Genomic DNA, 26,859 nt, shown 5'->3' with positions numbered 1-26,859 from the left:
TTTTCTTTGTAAGGGCTTGCTCACACAGTTATGGTTGGCTACAGGTTAGCTGGTGGCTGGCTTTGCTAGTCTTGGCTGGGTTCTTTCTTATGTAGGAAGTCCCAGCTGGGACAACTTGACTCAGCCTCATGTGATCTTTAATAATCCTTCACTAAACTAGCATTGACCTGTCCTCTTGGTATAACAGGGATCTGAAAACAAAAAAAAACAAAAGCGGAAGCACAATAGAACCTCCTGAGGTCTGGGCTCAGAACCAGCACAGTGTTACTTTGTTATATTCTGTTGCTTACAGAAAGTCACAAGGCAAGTCCACATTCATAGGCTGGGGAAATAGACTTGATCTCTTGATGGAAAAGCTGCAAAGTCACATTGCAAAGGGCTGTAGATACTGAGGGGGACAGCCGTTTTTGCTGTCTTCCACAGAAGGCAAGGGAGTAAGCCTTGTGGGTGTATGGGGCTGGAAGGGATGGGTGAAGAGTGGAGGAGGTGGCAGAGCATTCCAGGTAGAGAGAATACTCTTGTGCAGAGGCTCTGTGAGAGTGTGCTGGTGTTAGAAGAACAGAGGCTAGAGTGTCTCAGTTGGAGTAAGTGAGGAGAGAGTTGTAGTAGATGAAGCCAGGGAGAAACAAGGACAAAATCAGGAAGAGGTTTCTTTTTGCCATGATTAGGACTTGGACTTTTGATCAGAGAAATGAGGTTTCCCCCACGTTTTTTGTGAGTTTTAGTCCCCATATATAAGGTCAAGATTTTATCTTAATCTTTCATTTTCAGCAGTTTGAATGTGTGTCTAGGTAGTTTTTGTTTTTGTTGTTGATGCTATTGCCTGGGTTTTTTTTTTTTTTTTTTTTTTGGTATTAATCCTGCTTGGGGTTCTCTGAGCTTCTTGGATATGTGGCTTGTTGCCTTTCATTATTTTTAGAAAATCCTCTGCCTTATTTCTTCAAATATTTCTTCTGCCCTCTTTCTTCTTCTTCTACTTGTATGGTACCTGACATCTCTTCCTTCTCTGCTCCACCACGGGTAAGCCAGTGCTTGCATCTCGTCTCTCCTGAGAAAGATCTGTCTTTCCTTGGATTTTAAGCTTATAGTTGCCCTGTAACCCCAGCTCTGATGGGATCAAGAAAAGTTGTGATTTTGTAGTTCATTAACTTTTTCTTATTGTTAGGAAAGGAGCAATATTCTCCCAAGTCTCTCCTCTATTAGAGGGTTTTGAGTAGAAGGCAGGACATAAGCTGACTTGTATTTTAGCAAGAGCAGTTAGGTTACTGTATTGAAAGCAGATGGAAGGCGGGGTTGGCTCTAACGAATTTGAATGACGAGCCTCAGCGCTTTCGGCGCCATTTTCGAGTAATGCCTGATCTCATCAATCTAGCGGGAGAGACAGGATAACCTATCTGAGAGTATAGGCCACTATGACTCCGCCGGAAAAATTACTTTAAAAATCGCCAAAAATTACCTGGAGCAAAGGGCAGTCGGTGGAGCTTCACCAAGGCTGGCGCAGTCGGTTTTGACCTGTAGCGGAGAACCAATTCTGGAGAACAGCCTTACTTCTTTGACTGAATACTCACATAATGCATTGGAACATGACATGAGATTAAGGTTTAATAATGATAGAATGAAGACCATAATAAAAGAGACCTCTACTTAGCTCAGCAATTCTTACCTTTCTTACCTATTTGATGAAGATGTCTTTTGAAAGGTGTACTGCAAGGAACAAAATGTTTGTAAATTCTGCTTTTACCAAGGTTTCTTTTTTAATTGATGCCAAAGAGTTCCAATATTGAACATCTTAAGTCTGTTACTTGGAGTATGGATTGAGTTTGGAGCTCACTCAGAGGACTACAGGAGAGTATCCAGGAGGTGGGTAATTACTGTACCTTCCTCATGGAAAAAGTTTTATTTAAAGTGTTATTTCTCATTCAATACTATCAAAAAGGAAAAAAAAATGACCTAAACTTTTGAGATAGATTTGGCTCTAGTAAGTATTTAGATATATCACTTGCATATCTAGGAGAAGAAATAAGAGACTATCATCAATACATTCCCATCTACTAAAAATTTTATTTTACACATGTCAAGGGATTACTTACAACTTCCATTGTCTTTTTTTTTTAAGCCTATATGCAGTGAAAAATATATTGGCAAAATAAATGTTTAAACCTTTTACGTTAAAATTACTGTGAAAGATGACAAGTTAGCTGCTGTTTTTGTCTACATTATACTGAAATTAAATGTTTATAATTTATATTTTGGGTTTATTTATTGATAAATCATGGAATTTATACAAAAACATGAGTAGTACAGATCCTCCTCTAATTCTGTAGGACTTTGAATAATGTGATGTTTTTCTTATAATTGGACCCTTGTGTTTTGAAGAAATGCCAACTGCTTGAAGAATCTCCTTGTTATTTGTATTATTTGCTATAGGGTTAGATGTTGAGAAATTCTGCTGACAAAAAATTTTAAGCCAGTTTTACACTAAATATTCCTCAGTCTGATTAATTTGTTATTGGATGTATTCTGTATCTTTCTTTTGTAATTTGTAACTTTTATCCACTTAGCACGAATGATTCTATTCAAGAAAATCTTTAGGAAGTGGTAGAAACTTTAAATTGCCCCATAGTTTGCCTTTTTCCACATTTTATTATCTTATAATCTTTGGGAGTGCTTACACTTATGGAGCTAACATTTCAGAGATACAGGTTCTCATAGTACCACTAAAACTTTTTTTCCTGTTTGGACTGAATACCTATGATTATAAGTATACAGTAGTTTAAGTTTCCTTGTGATTAGTCAAAAATACCATTTTAGTATCAAGCAATGAAGTCTATTATTTGTTGTCCCATAATTGAAAAAGCTTAAATACACCTTTTATTAAGAGTTTGTAAATTCTAGCTTACTCTACACAGATTTTTATATCAATTTGTTTATATTTTTATTAATGTCATTTCTGGAAGTGTGAAAATGTTAATGTTTGACAAGCAACATTAAAAATAGATTTGAAACATTTTAAAAAAAAGAAAGTAGATGGAAGGATACGCAGGAGAAAGCAAGGAATCCAGCTGGGACATTATTGTAGAATTCTGGAAGAGGACTGGCAATGGTTTGAACCAGGATGTTGGTGGGAGAGGGGGTAGTAGAGATTCTGGGTATATTTTGAAGGCAGAACCATAGGATTTCCTAAGGATTGGTCTTGGTATGTGAGAAAAGAAAAGAGTTAAAGAAGATTCCAAGATTTTTGACCTGAGCAACTGGAAAGAATGAGTTACCATTAACTGAGATGGGCAGCGTTTTAAAGAGACTAGGGAAATCCAGTTTTGGAAATAGGAATCCAGGTAGAAATGTGAAATCCACAGTTACATGGGTCTAACATTCAGAGGAAAGATCCTAAAGATATAAATTCTGGGGTTGTCAGCACATAGATGTCTGACATCTCTTCCTTGTGTGCTCCACCACAGGTAAGCCATGCTTAAATCCTATTTTTTTTTCTGAAAATGTCTGTTTTTCCTTGGATTTCAGGGTAATTGGTTGCCCTGCAACCTCAGCTTTTGATGAGTTCAAGAAAAGTTATGATTTTTAGAAAGTGAGTATATAGAAAATGTTTCTCACAAGGTTGCTGTATTTAGGTTTGTGCCTTATTGCAAATGCTACCATGTTTACATATAAAAATGGAATATGGGCCGGGCACGGTGGCTCACACCTGTAATCCCAGTACTTTGGGAGGCTCAGGCAGGTGGATCATGAGGTCAGGAGATCGAGACGATCCTGGCCAACATGGTGAAACCCTGTCTCTACTAAAAATACAAAAATTAGCTGGATGTGGTGGCACATGCCTGTAGTCCCAGCTACTCAGGAGGCTGAAGCAGGAGAATCGCTTGAACCCGGGAGGCGGAGGTTGCAGTGAGCCAAGATCGCACCACTGCACTCCAGCCTGGGTGACCAACTGAGACTCCATCTTGAAAAAAAAAATGGAATATGTATTTCTAAAGAAAATATCCAAGAAGAAACTAGTAACTTATTTTTTACGTAGGAAAGAATAGATAGTGATTGCTTATTTTAAGGTGTTTGGGCTTTTTTTTTTGTTTGTAGGAAAACCATCCCCTTGGTTATCCGTTGATACTGCCTTGTATATTCTCAAGGAAAATGAGAGTCAAGCAAATCTACAGCTTGTGTGTTTTACCGAACTACGAAATAGAGAAGTATACATATTTATTTTCTAATGTTTAATTTTTAAATATAGTATGAACTGCAGTTTGGGGAAAGTATGTTTCTATATTTTATTTTTTAAGCTTTCATATACCTTCCAATTAAGGTATAAACAGCACTTAAACACTATAGATATTATGTATTTTTAATTTAATCATATTAAATTAAATTAAATACTTAATTTAATTATAAGGATTTTTTCTCGTTTGCTGCGATTTCTTAAGAATTAAGGATAGGAGCTGGGCATGGTGGCATGTACCTGAAGTTCCTGCTACTTGGGAAACTGAAGCAGGAGGATTACTTGAGCCCAGGAGTTCGAAGCTGTATTATTTTATGATTGTGCCTGTGAATAGTCACTGCGCTTCAGCCTGGGCAACATAACAAGACCCTGTCTCTAAAAAAAATTTAAATAAAGAATTGAGGATTGGTTGGCAGTCTTGAGTCTTGGCTCATACCTTTTAAGTTGTATAATACTGTACCTTACTTTCATCTTTTCTAAACGCCCTGATGCCTCATGTGTGAACGTTTGATATACTCAATAAAAAAGGTTGATGCCAGTACATTTTTTTCCCTAAATGCGAGCAATTCAAGACTTTGGAAAAGCTGCTGTAGATGTTTGTCTTACTTGTGTTACTACTGCAAAACAGAAAAACTTAAGATTACTATCCTCAGGCTTGACTTATTTTATAAGGTTCAAAAATAGATTGATATGAAGAAATGCTTTTAAATGTTTTTATATGTTGCCCATGGGGTTGTTCTGATCTTTTCTAATTATATATTTACTCAGAGGCCAAATATGTGAGGCCGATACATAAATGTGGCTATTTATTTTATGAGGACTACAAAATACATCTGCTACACAACAACAGAAATAACACTATTCAAGGGCTTACTGCAATATCATATTTAATCTTTATATAGGCTCAATGACAGACAAACATTTCCCTGATAGAATGTTATATAAAAGTCTTTTTTGTAGGCTTCCTTACAGACAAGAATAGGCAAGAAACAAATAAAATTGGCTGAAGTTAATGTTTTGACTAAACTCTCCTTCAGAACTGACTGCAAAGTTAAGTTCAAGATAAAGCATTGTCTAAAACAATAGCTGTTTCCACTGTTTTAGGTAAAATTACTTTCTTATGAGATTGCATGTGTAAAAAAATTAGTATATAGCAAAATTATAATAGAGTTTGCATGAGTTTCTATTTACCTCTTTATAGGCTTCTGTTTATCCGTAATATGTTATATTTACAAAGGATTTTTTATTTGTATTATACTTTCACAATTATTTTCTTATAGATGAGTTTTGAGCCCATGAAAAAACTTTCCATTTGCCATCCACAGTGGCAGTGCTAGGTTACGTGTGGAGATAAGGAAGGATCATGGGATAATATATATTAGGAAGCAGCAAGATCTGGTTTTTCACTCCTGAGTCTACATCTGGCCAATTTCAAAGGTTATGCTTTTCAAAGGATAGATTTGATAAACATTTAGTTTTATTTTTTTTTTTTGAGACGGAGTCTCGTTCTGTCACCAGGCTGGAGGGCAGTGGTGCGATCTTGCTCACTGCAACCTCCGCCTCCCGCGTTCAAGCGATTCTCCTGCCTCAGCCTCTCAAGTAGCTGGGACTACAGGCGTGTGCCACCATGCCCAGCTAATTTTTGTGTTTTTAGTAAAGACAGGGTTTCACCATGTTGGCCAGGATGGTCTCGATCTCTTGACCTCATGATCGTCCTGCCTTGGCCTCCCAAAGTGCTGGGATTACAGGCTTGAGCCACCACACCTGGCCAACATTTAGTCTTAAAAATGACTTTCGGTTATATTGGATTTCTTCTTGTATCAAAATAGGACCTGGTGACCTTAAGAAGATTACGATTTCTCTGAGTTGCCAGGACAGAAATGGAACTAAACCCGGAACTTAGATGAGCAACATTATTTTGTATATGAGTCTCCAGAATGACCTAAAATATACCTAAGTTGTTTTTTGTTTGTTTGTTTGTTTATTTATTTAGAGATAGGGTCTCACTCCGTAGCCCACGCTGGAGTGCAGTGATACAATTCTCTGTAACCTTGAACTCCTGGGTGAAAATGATCTTCTTGCCTTAGCATTTCAAGTAGCTAGAACTATAGATGCATTATTATTATTGTTGTTATTTTTAGAGATGGGATCTCGCTATGTTGTCCAGGCTGGTCTCCAATTCCTAGCTTCAAGCAATCTTTCCACCTTGGCTTCCCAAAGTGCTGGGATGATAGGTATGAGCCACCGTGTCTGGCCTTATACCTGGGTTTTAAAAGGAATTTTTGGACATAATACCTGAAAGGATACTCTTGGGTTAGTCTGTGCTGAAGGGCACTTTTACTTAGCTTTTACACACAACTAAGAATTGTTTAGATTTAATATATTTAACAGAGACAGCTGCTAGCTTTTATAGGAAATCTTTGGGCTCCAAAAAGCTCTTAGGAGGTACATAGAGAGATACCATTTGCTTTCTTTCTTTCTTTTTTTTTTTTGAGACAGAGTCTCGCTCTATCACTCAGGCTAGAGTACAGTGGCACAATCTTGGCTCCCTGCAACCTCCACCTCCGGGTTCAAGTGATTCTCCTGCCTCAGCCTCCTAAGTAGCTGGGATTATAGGCGCCCGCCACCATGCCCGGCTAATTTTTGTAGTTTTAGTAGAGGTAGGGTTTCACCATGTTGGCCAGGCTGGTCTCAAACTCCTGACATCAAATGATCCACCCACCTCGGCCTCCCAAAGTGCTGGGATTACAGGCATGAACTGCCGTGCCCAGCCTGCTTTCTTTTATAGAACTGGAGAATAAAATGTTTTCCTATACAAATGTTCTGGTACCCCTGATAAATATCCAACATTTGATAGGAAACAGAATTTCATATAAAGCTGGTTTATTTGGGATTCTGCGTCTTGTTTTATAGTCCATATTACATTAAAAAAAGTGAAATTCCAGTGCTTTCATCCACATAATTGAGCTCTTACAAATGTGGTTAATTTATACAAATACTAAACCGCTTCAAAATATATTTAATTTTTATTTTATGTCATTGAAATCTGATTTAGATATCATATATTTATATTTGAATCAAATTAGGAAACCATAATCTAGAATATTATTACTTTTTTTGAAAGGAGCTCAGTGTTTGCATTAAAAAATTACCCTATGATTTATCTTTGCTTCCTGTTGAAGGTGTTTGCATCATAGATATTTTTGAAGATTATTGGGGAAGATTTAGAAGATATATAACTTACCTGTTACAGTTTTAGGCATTTGTTTCAAAAATATATAAAGAACTGCTATATCTAATGGTCTCATAATGGGATTACCATTAACAAAAAGAATTTGAAACCTGTAAAAAGACTGATAGGACTATATAGAATTTGTATATATTGATTTAAAAATCATTTCTAATGTGTCCCTTTCAGAAGAAATATTAAAAGGTTTAAATTAAAAGATGAAAAAATTAAGAATAATGATTGTTTTGTTTCATTGTTTTGAGAAAAGGTGTTTGGATGGACTGGTGAACTAGGACCTGGAATTTACTGGTTAATTCCTTCCACAACTGGCTGTAGGCTGAGGAAAAAAATAAAACCGGTAACAGATGAAGCCCAACTTGTATATAGAGATGAAACAGGGGAATTATTCCTTACAAAGGAATTTAAGTAAGTTTCGTTTATTAATGTTAGAATTATAACATCTAGACTGGATAGATGTTAATAGCCTGTGTTACTCCCTTTGGCCAGCTCCCACCCCCATCCTCAGATTCTAATTCACCAATTCAACTCTTGTGAACAACCTGTATGAACTTGGAGGATGTTGTGCTAAGTTAAATAAGCCAAGCACAGAAAGATAAATACTGCATGATCTCACTTATATGTGGGAACTTTATTTTTTTTTTTGGTAGAGACAGAGTTTTGCTCTGTTACCCAGGCTGGAGTACACTGTCACAATCATAGCTCACTGAAGCCTCAGACTCCTGGGCTCAGGTGATCCTCCCAGCTCAACCTCCTGAGTAGCAGTAGCTGGGATTACAGGTGCTTGCCAGCATGCCTGGCTAATTTTTTTTTAAAGAGATGGGAGTCTGGCTGTGTTGCTCAGGGTGGTCTCAAACTCCTGGCCTCAAGTGAGCATCCTGCCTCAACCTTTCAAAGTGCTGGGATTATAGGTATGAGCCACCACACCCAGCGTTATATGTGGGATATTAAAAAGTCAAATCCATAGAAACAGAGAGTAGAAGAGTGGTTATAGCAGCTGGGAGTAGTGAGGGGGTTGAGGATATGTTGGTGAAAGGATACAAAATTTCAGTTTGATAAGAGGAATAAATTCAGGAGATCTGTTGACAATATGGTGATTATAGTTACATATTGTATCCTTGAAAATTGCTAAGAGAATAGATATTAAATGTTCCCACTAGAAAAAAAGATGATAAATATGTGAGATAATGGCTATGTTAATTGGCTTGATTTAGTCATTTCACAATGTATACATATATCAAAAAATCACATTGTACACTATGAATATATATATCAAAACAAAACAACTCATTCTCTAGGCATCTGAAAATGTTCTTCCATTTGCAGATCTAGGATTGTCATTTACTTCTGGGTTCTACACATTTGGCAAGTCAACTTCAGTTAAACATCTACCAATTTCTCCCTATAGGTAGAGAGGAAGAAGAAAGTAGACTGGAGAAAGGAAAAAAGAAGGGAACTACTACTGTTCATTGAGTTCTTACTATGTGTTGAGATACTGTGGTTGCTCTAGAAGCTTTTTTATCTCATGTAATACTGGACTGAGCCAAAACTGTTTTTGGATACATTATAGTTTACAGAAATTGTATAACGCTATATTATTTCCTTTTGAATGTTATCCTCATAGAACCCTTCTTCAGCTGGGCGCGGTGGCTCACGCCTGTAATCCCAGCACTTTGGGAGGCCGAGGCAGGCAGATCACGAGGTCAGGAGATCAAGACCATCCTAGCTAAAATTTTCAGTAGAGAAACCCCATCTCTACTAAAAATACAAAAAAAAATTAGCCAGGTGTGGTGGCGGGCGCCTGTAGTCCCAGCTACTCAGGAGGCTGAGGCAGGAGAATGGCGTGAACCTGGGAGGTGGAGCTTGCAGTGAGCCGAGATCACGCCACTGCACTCCAGCCTAGGCAACAGAGTGAGACTCCGTCTCAAAAAAAAAACAAAAAAACAAAAAAAACCCTTCTTCAGTGTAGTTGCCTTAGTGACAAGAAATAACTAGCTATTTTTATAATTTTAGGTCTACTTTATCAGATATATTTGAAGTAATTGATTTAGATGGAAATGGTCTTCTTAGCCTTGAAGAATATAATTTTTTTGAATTGAGAACAAGTGGTGAGAAATGTGATGAAGATGCTTGGGCTGTCTGCAGAGGTAAGCACTTTTCTTTTTCTTAACAGATGTATAAAAATATATATATAGCACCTTTTCATCTCTAAGAAATAAGTAGTAAAACTTCTCCATGAAATATTATTATAGCATTTAGGACAGTTTGAAAGTAGTGGCATTGTTTGTAGATCATAAAAACTTAAACATTTATTTTTCTTAAACTGATAGTTGATATAATACTCAAGTTAAAAGAAAGTGTGAATTACTTAATCATAATTTCAGTTTTGAATCTCTACTGTTTGGGGTTTAGAAGACAAAAAAACTTGTCCTTGCGCTTGATACCACTGGGCCTGAAGTGGTCAAGTGCCACAAACTGTGACCAGGAGAAGGCAGCAAAAAGCCAAGAAGCTAGAGTTTTACTCACAAATTAAGGTTTCCAGGAAGTTGTTTATATTATACATGTTAAACATTCTTCAATGCTTTTCGTATTTGAGTTAAATTTAAAAAGTCCATCTACAGAAATATTGAAGCCAAAAATGCCAAGATGGACAAAGAAAATCACTGAGAATGAGGCAAAGTCAGTTATCACTTAGAAGGAGTCTGGAAAGACGTACTTGCATATTTAAGCCAAAGACTGCAAGGTCAGAGGGAAAGCCAAAAAGCCATAGTCAACTATAGATCACAGAACAAGAGGTATGAGGAGAACAGAATGCAGTCAAGAGAGATTAACTCACGTATGCTTTCACTGGGATAGTAATGTGTGGGTCTTAAAATGGTCTAAGCTTGACAAAGTGAGGCAGGTTGGGAGTCTGTTTACCTAGACAGCAAGTAGGGTAGAAGTATATTATTTATATAAAGGAATCTTTCAGTATTTCTATTTTAGCTGAAAGTTAATATAATCAATAACAATACATGTATATTGATTTATAATATTAAACTTTGATTAATAAAATTCGTAATATACATAATAGAGTATCAGCTATAGGAAGATGTAATTATCTTGTAACTTTAATTATATAATCTTTTAATTGGCAATAGAGAACATTCCATAAGAGTGAAATTTGTGGCTTTCTGATGGTAAAGTTTGTGATAAGTAAAATTCTAATTTAAAATTTTAATTAAATTGGCAGAGTTGACGGTTAACATTTTTTGATAGCTTACCGTCTACCATGTACCAGCTGCTGATCTATGCACTTCTACGCACCAACTCTATGAAGTAGTACTTTGTTATTCTCACTTTATAAATAAGGAAATAGAATTAGAAGTTAAGTAACTTGACCAAGGCTACACAGCAAGAAAGTTTCACAGATAGTCAGGCTCCAGAACTTTGAACTCCATGCTAGCAAAAAGTCTCCAAGATTTATTGACTTGAAAAATGATTTGGAGGAATGTCTACTTTACCAACATTAATAATACTGCAAAGAAATGAGAGCTTTTAAGGTTTTAATGTTTCTCCTGAATAATAAGAAAATGTACTGTTTATCTGTAAGATTATTTTAATAAACTTTTTTTACACTTAAAGATGCTTTTATTTTTATTTTGTTTATTAATAAGCTTTATTTTGTTTATTTATTTATTTTTTTTGAGGCTGAGTCTCACACTGTTGCCCAGGCTGGAGTGCAGTGGCGCGATCTTGGCTCACTGCAAGCACTGCCTCCTAATAAACTTTATTTTTAGAGCAATTTTAGGTTTACAGAAAAACATAGGCTGGGTGCTGTGGCTCATGCCTATAATCCTAGCACTCTGGAAGGCTAAGGCAGTAGGATTACTTGAAGCCAGGATTTCAAGACCAGCCTGGACAACAGAGCAAATTGTCTCTTAACAAAAAAAAAAAAAAAAAAAAAAAATTGGCCTGTAATCCCAGCACTTTGGGAGGCTGAGGTGGGTGGATCACTTGAGGTCAGTAATTCAAGACCAGCTTGGCCAACATGGTGAAACCCCACTTGTACTAAAAATAAAAAAATTATCCAAGTGTGGTGGCAGGTACCTATAATCCCAGCTACTTGGGAGGCTGAGGCAGGAGAATCACTTGAGCTGGGGAGGTGGAGGTTGCAATGAGACAAAATCATGCCACTGCACTCCAGCCTGGGTGACAGAGTGAGACTCTGTCTCAAAAAAAAAAAAAAAAAAATAGACATCTTCCATATATTCCTCCTCACCCACAAGTTTTCCCTATTATTAACATCTTGCATTTGTATGGTATTTTTGTTACAATTGATGAGTGAATATTGATACATAATCATTAACAAAAGTTCATAGTTTACATTAGGTTCACTCTTTTTGTTTGTTTGTTTAAGATAGAGTCACTGTTAGCCCAGGATGGAGTGCAGTGGTGCAATCTCAACTCACTGCAACCCCTGTGTCCAGGCTCAAGCGATCCTCTCACCTTAGCCTCCTGAGTAGCTTGGACTACAGGTGTGCCCCACCACACCCGGCTAATTTTTGTATGTTTTTTGTTGAGATGGGTTTCACCATGTTGCCCAGGCTGGTCTCAAACCCCTGGAGGGTTCACTCTTGTCTTGTACAGTTCTATGGGTTTTGACAAATATATAACATCATGTATCCACCATTACAATATCTTCACAAAGGACTATCCTTTCTCCATTTAATTGCCTTTGCTCCTTTGTCAAATATCAGTTGAATATATTTATGTCGGTCTATTTCTGGGCTCTCTGTTCTGTTCCATTGATCTATTCATTGTTCTTTCACCATTACCACACTGTCTTGATTACTGTAGCTTTATAGTAAGTCTTGGAGTCAAGTGTTTATATATATATATATTTTTTTTGAGTTGGAATCTTGCTCTGTTGCCTAGGCTGGAGTACAGTGGCGCGATCTCTGCTCACTGCAAGCTTCGCCCCCTGGGTTCACGCCATTCTCCTCCCTCAGCCGCCTGAGTAGCTGGGACTACAGGTGCCCGCCACCACGCCTGGCTAATTTTTTGTATTTTTAGTAGAAATAGGGTTTCACCATGTTAGCCAGGATGGTCTTGATCTCCTGACCTCGTGATCTGCCTGCCTAAGCCTCCCAAAGTGCTGGGATTACAGGCGTGAGCCACCGTGCCCGGCCCAAGTGTTAATAAATTTTTTAAAAATTAATGAGGATTGAGAATTTTAAGTTTTAAAAAGTAGATTAGTTTTTGATAGTCTCTATGGTACAGTATCTAGATAGGTTTTTTAATGTATTTGTATTATATATCAAATAATTTTTTCATCTTTTCTACATAGTAGCTCTAACCTCGATTTTTGTGGCTACCATTTCTTTTCATGATTGAATTTAATCTGCATTTATTTTTTCCCCCTGAAAAAGTTATGAGTAATTTTGAACTCTAAACTTTTTTTTTTTTTTTTGAGAAGAGTCTCGCTCTGTCACCCAGGCTATAGTACAGTGGCACGATCTCGGCTGACTGCAACCTCTGCCTCCCGGGTTCAAGCGATTCTCTGCCTCAGCCTCCTGAGTGGCTGGGACTGCAGGTGCATGCCAGCACGCCGGGCTAATTTTATTTTTTGTATTTTTAGTAGAGACAGGGTTTCGCCATGTTGGCCAGGCTGGTCTCGAACTCCTGAGCTCAGGCTATCCACCTGCCTTGGCCTCCCAAAGTGCTGGGATTACAGGCGTGAGTCACCGTGCCCGGCTTCTAAATGTTTTAAGCTATTAATCAGTCAACCAGTTTTAGACAGTTATGTCTCTGCTGCTTTTCTCACAATAATGCATACAAAAGAGATGCTATCTCAAATAAGAGTACCCATTTCCCTTGGATATATTATAGATGGAAGTTAGGAAATAAAATCTTACCTGTTGTAGGATAGCTAACAAAATATCCATAATAAATAACTACTTATTATCCATGTTATAGACAAATTCAGGAATTATGCATGTCTAGATACTTCTAAGTAAATTTAGTTTTGCTCATAAATAGTGTTAAAATGGGCATAGACTTACCTGGGAAAATGTAGTTGATTCATGGATTCCAAAGTGCTCCCCATTATCTGTCAGTCTTTCAAGACTTGGGGACAGTTTAGCTAAAATTAGAGGAATCAGGCATATAGAAATCTCCTTAAATATGACACTATTCCCATTTTTCTTTCTGAAACTCTAGTAGTTTGGGAAGTATATCAAATTCATCAGTTTCTGCTGGCTTTAAGTGGCAAATACATATGAAGCATTTTAATTCTTTGAAATATATAACGTATGCTCTAAATAAGCAGGCAGATTTGAATTTACCCAGAAATATTACAGTTTCATCTAATTTTAGAATATATTTGCACTATTTATAACTTTAGGATTTTTTGAAAAATGAAATTGTGTACTATGACGTATCTATGCTGAGTTATGGGAAATTAGAAGAATAGCTCTCAATAATGTTTTGAGCCATTTTTATTCCACTTTTATCTTGCTCATAGATCCATAGGCCTCTTTTAAAATAAATATCTATGAATAATAATATATCATAGACATTTTATTAAAGTTATGAATTTTTAAATTATGTAAGAAAAAACTTTTGGTTGTTTAAACAGAGAATTTTGATACAAAGAGGAATGAACTAACAAGACAAGGATTTATGGATTTGAATCTAATGGAAGCTAATGATCGAGAAGGAGATCCTTGTGACCTTTGGGTAACTCTACACTCTATGGGCTACAATAAAGCTCTGGAGTTGACAGAGGTAAAGTATTCTTAAACTTTTGCCAGTGGGTTTAGTGTACATAATAATATTTTACTTTATGAACATTTTCCTGACATATAACTTTCGAATTGGGCACCCAAATCTTTGAACTTTAGTATATGAATGAATCCTGGGTGCAACAACATGTTTCTGTTAGTTTGTACAAGTTCTTGTTCTCACCTGAAATTTAGTTACTGCCAACACTAAAATAATTCAAAGACAAAAGAGTTTAAGCATATAATATGCAAGAAAAAAATTTGGTATTAAAAAAATTAAAATTGGAAAAGGCAGTTTGAGTTACTAAAGTCTCATTGCTATAGGGAAACGCTTTGTCTTAACAGTTTAAAGGCTCTCTTAGAATAAGGAGAATGTGTCTGCATTAGAACTTGGATTTCTGATCTTTTTATAAAGGGTACTTTTGGGGTTAATACTTGTAAAACACTTGGAACAGTGGCTTGCTCATACAAAGCGTTGTGTATGTATCAGCTATCATCATCATTATTATCATTAACATGATAGGTATAGTAGTTGAACAGGGCTTGTAATAAATCATAGGGGTAATAAAAATTTTAAAATTAGGCCTTCTTAAATTTTTTATATATATATATGGTTTTTTTTTTAAATTTGAGACAATGTCTTACTCTGTCACCCTGGCTGGAGTGCAGTGGCACAATCATAGCTCACTGCAGCTTCAACCTCCTGGGCTCAAGTAAGCCTCCTGCCTCAGCCTCCTGAGTAGCTAGGACTACAGATGCATGCCCCCACGCCCAGCTAATTTTTTAACTTTTTTTTCTTTTTTTTGTAGAGATGGGGGTCTCACTGTTTTACCCAGGCTAATTTCTATATTTTTATGTCAGATTTAAAATATAGAATTTAAGAGTTTCAGTTTCAGGCCACAAGTTACATAACAGTACATTTGTTTACACTCTTAAAATTAAAAATAGTATTTGTCCTTTTTCCATACTTGAATCAACTTAGGAGGGCAATACTAACTTTGAAAAATTTTGTTTTAGATACATTTAGACTTTGGTTTAATTCCTAGTTTTGACATCATTCAAAACCTTCATTAACCTGTTTTCTGAGAGGTTCTCTATTCTTTCCCCATTTTTAGAAATAGGAGGTGAATAGTTATGGTAACTATTTATATCCTACTTAAGCCTAACAGTCAGTGACTCCCACATTTTAACCATGTGTAAAATCAGCATCTAATCTATGAACAATATTGATTGTGCTACCCATGTTGTTGCTTATTAGGGAAATTAGTTAAGAGCAATTTAAGACTTATTTACCGCAGTTACTGATGTCATTTACCTTTGAAACTATAAGCAAGAAGGATTTCTGAGCTAACATTTAATTTAATTTAAATTTCATTTATTTATTGAGTAGGTTATTTGTATCATTTAAATTCAAAAGGTAAAAAAATACAGTATATGTTGGAAAGTATCAATAGATGATGAGACTGCCACTCAGTAACTGAAATAAAAAGACAAAGCTGAATTGATTGCTTACTATAAAGGAGAGCTATGCTGGTCAGGCACAGTCTCTCCACTAAGAGCAGAATGCTCATTTATATAGGGTTTTGGGGAGGTATGGAATTGAAGGATTGCCTGGCTTTTAGAGGCATAAATGAGTTAATACTATGTGGGGAAGCATGGTTACTTGGATGAGACTGTTGATTGGTTGGCACTAAGCAGTGTATTTACTGATGTGAATCCATCTCTGCCTGACTTTCAAAACTGAGGAGCTGACACTGGTTGCCTAACATAAGTGTGTTAATTGAAGTGGAGCTGTTCCTGATCAGTTGAACAGATTTAAAACCTTTTTTTTTACTCAATTGCTTTATTGTTTATTATTAAATTCTTATTACTTATTTCTTTATTTTACCTTATTAAATTCTCTAATTTAGGCTGTAGAGTTACAGATTACACATTCCCTGTATCAGCCTATGAAGATCCTCTGTTAAAGAACAATATAACTTCTTTATAAGGGCATTGCCCCTATATCACTGTAACTGAATAGTTGCTCTTTTACTGAATTTGAGGAGTAAAACTTACATGTTTAGTTTTGCCCCCCCCTTTTTTTCTTTTTTCCTTTTTAAAATAGAATTTCATGATATTAATTTCTTTCTAGATTCAGAACTGGGAAAATTTACTTTCTTTTTTTTTTTGAGATGGAGTCTAGCTGCCGCCCAGGCTGGAGTGTAGTGGTGCAATCTCGGCTCACTGCAGGCTCTGCCCTCCAGGGTTCATGCCATTCTCCTGCCTCAGCCTCCCAAGTAGCTGGGACTACAGGCGCCCGCCACCTCGCCTGGCTAATTTTTTTTTTTTTGTATTTTTAGTAGAGACGGGGTTTCACCGTGTTAGCCAGGATGGTCTCGATCTCCTGACCTCGTGATCCACCCGCCTCGGCCTCCCAAAGTGCTGGGATTACAGGCGTGAGCCACCGTACCTGGCCTACTTTCTTTTTTAGAGTTTAAGCACTACATAACTTTTATTTCCCTCTTGTATGGGTTAACAGGTAGTTGAGAGCTAAATATTGTGCTAAATTTAAGTAGCATCCCATAATCTAGGTTTTATTATTACAGTCTTCCCCATCTTCCTTATCACATATATTGTTAGTAGTTTTACAATGAATAATTTACAGTTAATAGTTTTCTTGCTTGTTGTTTGCTTCCTATATTAAGTTGGTAGGATAAAGAAAATAAGTAAATAAAAGATCAAGCCCATGAAAAGAAAAAATAAAACTATAGGGCAACTCTTTTAGATGTGATAAGATTTTAATTAAAAAATTTTAGGGCCGGGCGCGGTGGCTCACGCTTGTAATCCCAGCACTTTGGGAGGCCGAGGCGGGTGGATCACGAGGTCAGGAGATTGAGACCATGGTGAAACCCTGTCTCTACTAAAAATACAAAAAATTAGCCGGGCGTGGTGGCAGGCGCCTGTAGTCCCAGCTACTCGGAGAGGCTGAGGCAGGAGAATGGCATGAACCCGGGAGGTGGAGCTTACAGTGAGCCAAGATTGCGCCACTGCACTCCAGCCTGGGCGACAGAGCGAGACTCCATCTCAAAAAAAAAAAAAAAAAAAAAAAAATTTTAGAATGTGCAAAAATCACTAATATTCCTATACACCAACAATAGTCAAGAGCCAATTCACAAAAGAACTCCCATTCATAATTGCCACAAAAAGAATAAAACACCTAGGAGTACAGTGAACAAGGGAGGCCAGCAATCTCTACAAGGAGAACTACAAACTACTGCTCAAAGAAATCAGAGATGACACAAACAAATGGAAAAACATTCGATGCTCATGGATAGGAAGAATCAATATCATTAAAATGGTCATACTGCCCAAAGCAATTTATAGATTCAATGATATTCCCACTAAACTACCATTGGTATTCTTTACAGAACTAGAAAAAAATATTTTAAAATTCATATGAAACCAAAAAAAGAGCCCAAATAGCCAAGGCAATCCAAAGCAAAAAGAACACAGCTGGAGGCATCATGCTACCTAATTTCAAACTATACTACAGGACTACAGTAACCAAAACAGCATGGTACTGGTACAAGAACAAACATACAGACCAATGGAACAGAATAGAACACTCAGAAATAAGACTGCACACCTACACCTGTTTGATGTTTGACAACTCTGACAAAAACAAATACTGGGAAAGGATTCTCTATTCAATAAATGGTGCTGGGATAACTGGCTAGCCATATGTGGAAGATTGAAACTGGACCCCTTCCTTACACCATATACAAAAATTAACTAGGGCTGGGTGTGGTGGCTCACGCCTGTAATCCCAGCACTTTGGGAGGCTGAGGCGGGTGGATCACAAAGTCAGGAGATCGAGACATCCTGGCTAACATCCTGGCTTCATCCTGGTGAAACCCTGTCTGTACTAAAAATACAAAAAATTAGCTGGGTGTGGTGGCAGGCACCTGTAGTCCCAGCTACTCGGGAGGCTGAGGCAGGAGAATGGCGTGAACCCGGGAGTCGGAGTTTGCAGTGAGCCAAGATGGCACCACTGCACTCCAGCCTGGGTGAGAGTGCGAGACTCCGTCCCCAAAAAAAAAAAAAAAAAAAAATTAAGATAGATTAAAGACTGAAATGTAAAACCCAAAAGTGTAAAAACTCCAGGAGACAACCTAGGCAATACCATTCAAGATATAGGCATGGGGAAAGATTTCATGGTGAAGATGCCACAAGCAATTGCAAGAAAAGCAAAAATTGACAAATGGGATCTAATTAAATTAAAGAGCTTCTGTGCAGCAAAAGAAACTATCAACAGAGTAAACAGACAACCTACAGAATGGGAGAAAATTGTTGCAAACTATGCATCTGACAAAGGTCTAATATCCACTATCTATCAGTAACTTAAATTTACAAGAAAAAAATTCCATTAAAAAATGGGCAAATGAACAGACACTTTTCAGAAGAAGATACACCTGTAGCCAACAATCATATGAAAAACAGTTTGACATCACTGATCATTAGAGAAATGCAAATCAAAACCACATTTCACAGCTGTCCAAATGGCCATTACTAAAAAGTCAAAAAATAAAAGATGCTGGTGAGATTGTGGAGAAAAAGGAATGCTTATACACTGTTGGTGGGAGTGTACATGAGTTCAACCATTGTGGAAGACAGTGTGGTGATTCCTCAAAGACGTAAAGACAAATACCATTCAACCCAGCAATCCTATTACTGGATATACACCTAAAGGAATGTAAATTGTTTTATAAAGACACATACGCATGTGTGTTCATTGCAGCTCTATTCACAATAGCAAAGACATGGAATTAACCTAAATGCCCATCAGTGGAAAACAGGATAAAGAAAATGTGGTAAATATACACCATGGGATACTATGCAGCCATAAAAAAGAACGAGGTCATGTCCTCTGCAGGGACATGGATGGAGCTGGAAGCCATTATCCTTAGCAAACTAATGCAGGAACTGAAAATCAAATGCCACATGTTCTCATTTATAAGTGGGAGCTAAATGATGAGAACACATGGACACATAAAGGGGAACAACACACAGTGGGGCCTATCAGAGGGTGAAGAGTACAAGGAGGGAGAGGATCAGGAAAAGTAACGAATGGGTAGTGGGCTTAATACCTGGGTGATGAAATAATCTGTACAACAAACCCCTATGACACACATTTACCTGTGTAACAAATCTGCACATGTACCCCTGAACTTAAAAGTGTAAAAAAAAGAAAAAAAATTAGAGAATATGTTTTAACATGGACGTTTTAAGATGTTTTACTTTCAGTGAATATTCAAATATTGATCCTCTTTGGTTGAATAAAACTGATAGCTATGACTTAAAAAATGGCAGAATATTACCAGAATTTACCAGTACTGAGCAAATAAATTAAAACTTTAAAAATGTCATACTCGGCCGGGCGCGGTGGCTCACGCTTGTAATCCCAGCACTTTGGGAGGCCGAGGCGGGCGGATCACGAGGTCAGGAGATCGAGACCACGGTGAAACCCCGTCTCTACTAAAAATACAAAAAAATTAGCCGGGCGTGGTGGCGGGCACCTGTAGTCCCAGCTACTCGGAGAGGCTGAGACAGGAGAATGGCGTGAACCCGGGAGGCAGAGCTTGCAGTGAGCCGAGACTGCGCCACTGCACTCCAGCCTGGGTGACAGAGCGAGACTCCGTCTCCAAAAAAAAAAAAAAAAAAAAAAAAAAAAAAAAAAAAGGCATACTCATAATTATTATAAATAATCCTTAAAAATTTTTACAAAGGTGATGTGTATGAAAAATAAACCCAGGTCTTCTATTTTTTAGTCCAATGATTTTTCATTCTACTATTTCTCTTAAAAAGGCAAATTTATTATGCCAAAGGTTGAAGTGATTAAAATATTTTTATTATAAAAATATTTTATAATTATTTTATTTTATATTTATTTATATTAAAATATTTCTTAAAACAAAAATTTCTGTTTATGTTCTACTAAAATTAACTTCAGACTTCTTTTATTTCCTTAAAAGATGACCACCAATTTGTGAATTTATTCAGTTATTCAACAAATACTTATTGAATACCTACTATGTGATAACTGCAGGAAAGAGGCACTGAGGATACAAAGATGAATAAAATAGTCAAAGTTCCTGCCCTTATGAAATTTATATTCCATGAAGGAGAATGATTAATTAATTAAAGTAAAATTATATCAGCCAGGTGCAGTGGCTCACGCCTGTAATCCCAGCACTTTGGGAGGCCAAGGCAGGTACATCACCTGAGGTCAGGAGTTCGAGACCAGCATGGTCAACATGGTGAAACCTTGTCTCTACTAAAAATACAAAACTTAGCTGGGTGTCGTGGCAGGCACCTGTAATTGCAGCTACTTGGGAGGCTGAGGCAGGAGAATCACTTGAACCCGGGAAGCAGAAGTTGCAGTGAGCTATCACCCAACCGCACTCCAGCCTGGGCGACAAGAGGAAAACTCCGTCTCCAAAAAAAAAAATTATTTCAAAGGTGTTTTGAAACAACTCAAAGGCTGAAGTAGAGAACAGAGAACAGTGGGGGAGTGAGGAGATTAGGGGGGCCAGAGCAGATCCCTCTGCAGAGGCGGCACTTAAGCTTTAACCTGAAGCAGGAAGACAAGGTACCTATGTGAAAATACATAAGGATAATCTTCTCAGTGGAGAGAACACTATGTATGAAGGGCTTCATTTGCTCTAGGATCTGAAACATCAGGATAGCTGTTGCATAGAGACACAGGAGACCAGGTTGGATAGAGAGGCAAAGGCTCTTTACCACATTGGCTTTTTACCACATTGTAGTCTGTGGTAAAAAGACTAAGGTAGATATTAGAAAAATTTCATTCCGAATGCAGAAAATATTTTTAAGTCTCATATTTTAAAGGTGTTTTTAGACTAAACATTTAGTCAGTGCTCTGTGTCCATGCAGTAAGCTTCAATTGTAAATGTAATAATTTCTTTAGAAACCTTTGATGAATTATTTCTGTAACCCTCACCTTAGAAAAGAAAATTAAATAACATGGTATTTGTTAGCATTGAACCAAATGGAGAGATGGTATTATGGCTTAAAGAAGGTAGTATATTACTGATTTGCTAGAGGTTATTATTTTCTTTTATTTTCTATAAACATTATGATTTACTAGAGGTTATTATTTTCTTTTATTTTCTATGAACATTATCAGTTAATATGCCACCAAAAAGTCAGGATTTCATGCTTGCTTGTTACTCAATTCATAGTACTAAAATTTTCCTCTAAAAGTATATTAGAAGGACAAGCTAGAAGGTATAGCATATCTTCTTATATGGTAACATATTAATAATTTATTTAAAATTCTATCAAAAGGCTAAAACAAGATTTTTTTTTTCCAATCAGGCATGTCCATTTGTCATTGATATCTATGCAGAAAAATGCAAGCCAAAAATTAAAGCTGTCCATATGGAGGCATGTAGTGGACAACTTGAGAAGGCCATTTGTAAATCTGTTCTTAGCAATGGTGATGCCAAAGTGATGGACGGCTATGAAAATATAATCGTGCATACTTATAGTTGTGACACCTGGATAACGTCAGTTATTGAAAACAAGGTATCAATTATGACGTGGTTTTCCTCATTTTGCTACAAAGCTTACTAATATATTTCATCTTATTCCTTACTCTATTCGTATGTGGTAATTAAGTATCCTATCACATTAATAATGTTTGTAATGCATAATTATTTTTTCTGCTCAGGTTTCTAACTCAAACTGAGAGTGGTAATTTTTATATGATTTTTAAAGATTTCCAATTTTTTCTCTTAAAATATTAGGAAAATTAAACATTTGGATATCAATGAAAATAGAGCACAATCTGGGTACAAAGTATTTTATTTAGTTTGTTTCTAAAAGTTTTTATGTATACATAGCTATTTTAATAATAGATATCATGTTTTAAAGAAATATTATAAGCAAAGAAAAAAATTTCAACCCAGCGTTTTACACTAACATTGCAGAGATCCTATAAATTATCATTATTTAATGTAACTAAATGTATTCTACTGTCCCAAGACCTGCTTTCATCAAGCTGATTATTTCTACCTTTGGCTCTCTTCCCTGCTATTAATACTATTGATATTACAGGTCAAGAGAATATGAGCATAAATTCTTAGTCAGAAATATCCAGTTCTCTAGAAATTATAAATTTTCATAAAACTTTATATAAGATGGCTAGGTGCTCAGTACTGTTGACTTATTTCTTTTAGGTCCTAGGTGAGACACATTTTTATGCCTGCCATAAATTTCTTAAAATACTTAAGATTTGGCAGCGATTTTAGTCAACCTGAGAATATATTATGTAACTATTTTAGTCACAATAGGAGCCACCAAAAAGTGTAAAACTTGATCTCTGTGTTCAAGGAGTTTCTGGGCTATAATTGGAAAGACAAAATTAATACTCTTGAAAGACATCAGAGAATAATTAAACGTTACATAATGTAGTACTGTTTGTGTGTGCGATAGGGGTTTTATTCTGTTTCTCTTGTAGTTGTTAATTTGGACCATAGAAGTTGGGGAAGGATTTGTTATGAGGGGGAAGGGAACTGTGATATGGGATTTGAGCACTGAAGGATGACTAGGATTTAGATATGCAGACAGACAGCCTTTAGAAGCAGGGGAAACAGTGTAAGGAGAAATAAGGCGAAGGGTATATATGAAGTATAAAGGAAAGAGAGAATATCTGCTTTGCAGAAATAGACGGCTTTATTTGGAGGAGGATTAGGAGGTAAATAACATACAGAATGGATCCAAATTATATATATTATCTTGAAAACGAGATAGAGGAGTTTAGACTTGATTAACTAAGCTTGGGTCCCCACCTAGTAGATTGCAGTTTTCAGATGGACCAATCATGCCTCAGAGGGTGATTCCTAAGATACATCATGGTTCCCTTTCTGCCCTCTATGTTTTATTAGGGTTAAAAAGGTGAAGGGAGTCACTACCTTACCCCAACCCCTCTGTTCTGCTATCACCTATTAGTTCTCAATTCTCTGCCTCCTTTTTCCTCAAGGAAAATTCAACTCTCTTCACCAAAATGTGATAATAATGTGAACATTTTAGACCTTATTGTTTGCCAGGCATTTACATATATTAGAGCATTTACTTCTCACAACAACCCTATGAAGTAAGTGCTATTCTCATTTTACAAACAGGAAACTGAAGCACAGAGCAGTTAAATAACTTGCACATGATTACACAGCTAAGTAGTAGAAGAGTTGAGAAATAAATTCAGGTAGTCTAACATTATGCTACCCCCTTTGTAATCATTAGGGTATGATCACAGATTCTTAGTAGGGGAATATTTTTATTCCTGCATTTTTCCCATTTATCAGTGTCATTCGGCTTTCCCTTGCTCCCTATCCATCCTAGAGGCCATTGTCTATTATCTCAGTTGTCACTTCTTCCATAACGTCTTTCTTGAAACCCCAGTCCGAGCTAATGTTCATCTTCTGTGTTTCTTTTTTTTTTTTTTTTTTTTTTTTTTTTTGAGACGGAGTCTCGCTGTGTCGCCCAGGCTGGAGTGCAGTGGCGCAATCTCGGCTCACTGCAAGCTCCGCCTCCGGGGTTCACGCCATTCTCCTGCCTCAGCCTCTCCGAGTAGCTGGGACTACAGGCGCCCGCCACCACGCCCGGCTAATTTTTTGTATTTTTAGTAGAGACGGGGTTTCACCGTGGTCTCGATCTCCTGACCTTGTGATCCGCCCGCCTCGGCCTCCCAAAGTGCTGGGATTACAAGCGTGAGCCACCGCGCCCGGCCTCATCTTCTGTGTTTCTATAGATCCTTCTAAATACCTCTGTTACAAGACTCAGCAAAGTGTTTTGTAATTGCCATTTTATTTGTCTGTCTCCCCTAGAGTGTGAGCTAGGAGTCAGTAATTCTATCTTTTATCTCAGTGCACCTAGACCCTAAAACAATGCCCGATACAAAGTTGATAATACATATATTTATTTATATATTGTCAATGAAGGAGTAAAAAGATGTTTTAGACATATAAGTTGGAAGGTAGTATTAAAATGAATGGAATTTGAAAAAACTAGAGATAACAACAAAAGAAATTGAGAATATTGTTATCATAAGTCAAGGATGAAATAATGTGACCCTAGTGTCCATAATACCCTGGGAATGAAGATTAAAAGGTAAGTAAATTAAAGTCACATTTGAAAGAAAAAGTTTATATAAATGGTGACAGATTGGAAAGAAAATGAATGAGAAAAAGTAACAAAGTTGAAAGAAGTAGCCAATTTGTATGAATTTATATTGCACTATATGATGTTAAAACAGAATTTCAGGGTTTATTCTGAGGCTTATATTTGTCTAATTATTAAAGAAAGGACTAGCAGCTTATGAAATCTTTTTTTATAGTCAGATGAGAAAGTGATTATTCACATCAACAATGAGCTAAGTAAAAACTGCGTAAACAACAGAGGACTCAACATATTTGCAGTAGAAGTGGGACCCAAATCTACAATGGTAATGTATTTTTTCTAATTAAAGCCTTTCGTTTTATGTCTTTGAAAAAAAATTGCTATTAATGCTGTGAGTAAACATGTAGATATAAAATGGAGTAGAAAATTATTTTAAGTATGATATTTGTATCAGTATCATTCTATACTCAGAGACAGGAGACTTTGGTTCTAATCCAGTTCTGTCACTGTTTGGTTGAGTGACTATGGGAAGTTCATTTACTTCTATGTTCTAGTCTCTTTAAATGTAAAATTAAGATAATATCACTAGGCTGGGCGCGGTGGCTCACGCCTGTAATCCCAGCACTTTGGGAGGCCGAGGCGGGTGGATCACCTGAGATCAGGAGTTCAAGACCAGCCTAACCAACATGGTGAAACCCCATCTCTACAAAAATACAAAAATTAGCCTGGCGTGATGGCAGACGCCTGTAATCACAGCTACTTGGGAGGCTGAGGCAGGAGAATCGCTTGAACCTGGGAGGCAGAGTTTGCAGTGAGCTGAGATAACGCCATTGCACTCCAGCCTGAGTGACAAGAGTGAGACTCCGTCTCAAAAAAAAGAAAAAAAAAAAGGCCGGGCACGGTGGCTCACGCTTGTAATCCCAGCACTTTGGGAGGCCGAGGCGGGAGGATCACAAGGTCAGGAGAGCGAGACCACAGTGAAATCCCGTCTCTACTAAAAATACAAAAAATTAGCCGGGCGTGGTGGCGGGCGCCTGTAGTCCTAGCTACTCTGAGAGGCTGAGGCAGGAGAATGGCGTGAACCCGGGAGGCGGAGCTTGCAGTGAGCCGAGATTGCGCCACTGCACTCCAGCCTGGGTGACAGAGCGAGACTCTGTCTCAAAAAAAAAAAAAAAATATATATATATATATATCACTAGTTTTATGTACTTCATAAAGTTAAAGATAAAAATAAAATGATGTGCATGAAAGTACTTTTTACATCATATAGAAATGTAAAGTATTAATAGTAACAATAATTTTGATAACCCAAAATGCTTTTATCTGCATTACTAAGATTTTCTAAAGTATCCTGAGAGGGACAGTGCCTCTGAGTTTTAGATAAGCAAGTAAGTCAAGAGCTAGAAACAGCTATAGTTCTGGTATTAGCAGAACTCTGGGTTTCTGATTTAGCCAGGGGTTCAAATTCAGGGACAGATCAATAGAGCTACCTACTGGGCAAGTGAAGGGAGAAAGGAAAAAGTTTCCTATTCTTACCCTTTCTTTCTCCATACTGTCCATAAAATCCTAAAACATTCCAGAACAGGATAAAGAGATTATCTTTTCTGTTTCTCCAATTAAGATTTTAGAAAATGCTCTAGGTTTAGCAAGGAAAGGATATTTTCTCTTCTTTCCACCACTCTTCTTTACCCACATTCTCACACACCAACTGACAGCTACTATGTTAGGGTAGAATTTAGACTGGATTATCCTGTTAGACCTCAGATCATAGATTGCTAGTCTCTGCTAAGGACAAATATTGTAGAATTTTATCTGTACAGGGATATTCTTATACAAGGCCTAGAAATGTTGTCCTATTTCAAAATTAGCCAAAAGTAACAATATATAAAAAGAGAGTAAGAGCTTTCTATTTTTATGTGCAGGTTTGTCAACATGTAATGCCTCTGAATGAACGACAGGAATGGATATATTATTGTATATATTCTCTTATTTCTTAAATAATTATACTTAGAACTTACCAAACTAAGAATTATTTCAGATTTAGTCTTATTTATTAAACAACTAAATGCTACTTGATTTAACTGATGTACCTAAATAATAATCTATTCAATTTATATGCAGTTTCATTTTATGTCCATGTTATATGCTTTATTATTAAAATATAAATAATGCTTTCATTGTGTGGTGTTCTTATTTAGTAGGAAATCTTTTTTTTTTTTTCAGCAATAAGGCTGTTTATTTCACATGGGTGCAGGTGGGCTGAGCTGAAAAGAGAGTCAGCAAAGGGAGATAAGGGTGGGGCCATTTTATAGGATTTGGGTAGGTAAAGGAAAATTACAGTCAAAGGGGGTTGTTCTCTGGTGGGCAGGGGCGGGAGTCACAAGGTGCTCAGTAGGGGAGCTTTTGAGCCAGGAGAAGGAATTTCACAAGGTAATGTCATC

At 36.9% G+C, this 26,859-nt stretch overlaps 1 protein-coding gene across 1 annotated transcript in view; it reads left to right on the top strand.

Annotated features, from left to right (window-relative positions):
- The window catches only part of EFCAB7 (EF-hand calcium binding domain 7), a 52,199-nt gene extending 25,604 nt beyond the window's left edge, over window positions 1-26,595 (top strand). Inside the window, exons 8-14 of the mRNA XM_055234655.2 lie at window positions 4,090-4,199; window positions 7,723-7,880; window positions 9,486-9,619; window positions 14,092-14,240; window positions 21,617-21,826; window positions 24,636-24,743; window positions 26,341-26,595. Of these exons, the coding sequence (XP_055090630.1) occupies window positions 4,090-4,199; window positions 7,723-7,880; window positions 9,486-9,619; window positions 14,092-14,240; window positions 21,617-21,826; window positions 24,636-24,743; window positions 26,341-26,415 (944 nt within the window). The 3' untranslated portion in view covers window positions 26,416-26,595. The remainder of the gene's footprint in view (window positions 1-4,089; window positions 4,200-7,722; window positions 7,881-9,485; window positions 9,620-14,091; window positions 14,241-21,616; window positions 21,827-24,635; window positions 24,744-26,340) is intronic.
- Window positions 26,596-26,859: the final 264 nt, after the last annotated feature.

This window comes from Symphalangus syndactylus, chromosome 19 (assembly GCF_028878055.3).
Source record: "Symphalangus syndactylus isolate Jambi chromosome 19, NHGRI_mSymSyn1-v2.1_pri, whole genome shotgun sequence".
NCBI lineage: Eukaryota > Metazoa > Chordata > Mammalia > Primates > Hylobatidae > Symphalangus > Symphalangus syndactylus.
Note: the sequence above shows the minus strand (reverse complement) of the source record. Positions and strands in the feature narration are given on the sequence as shown.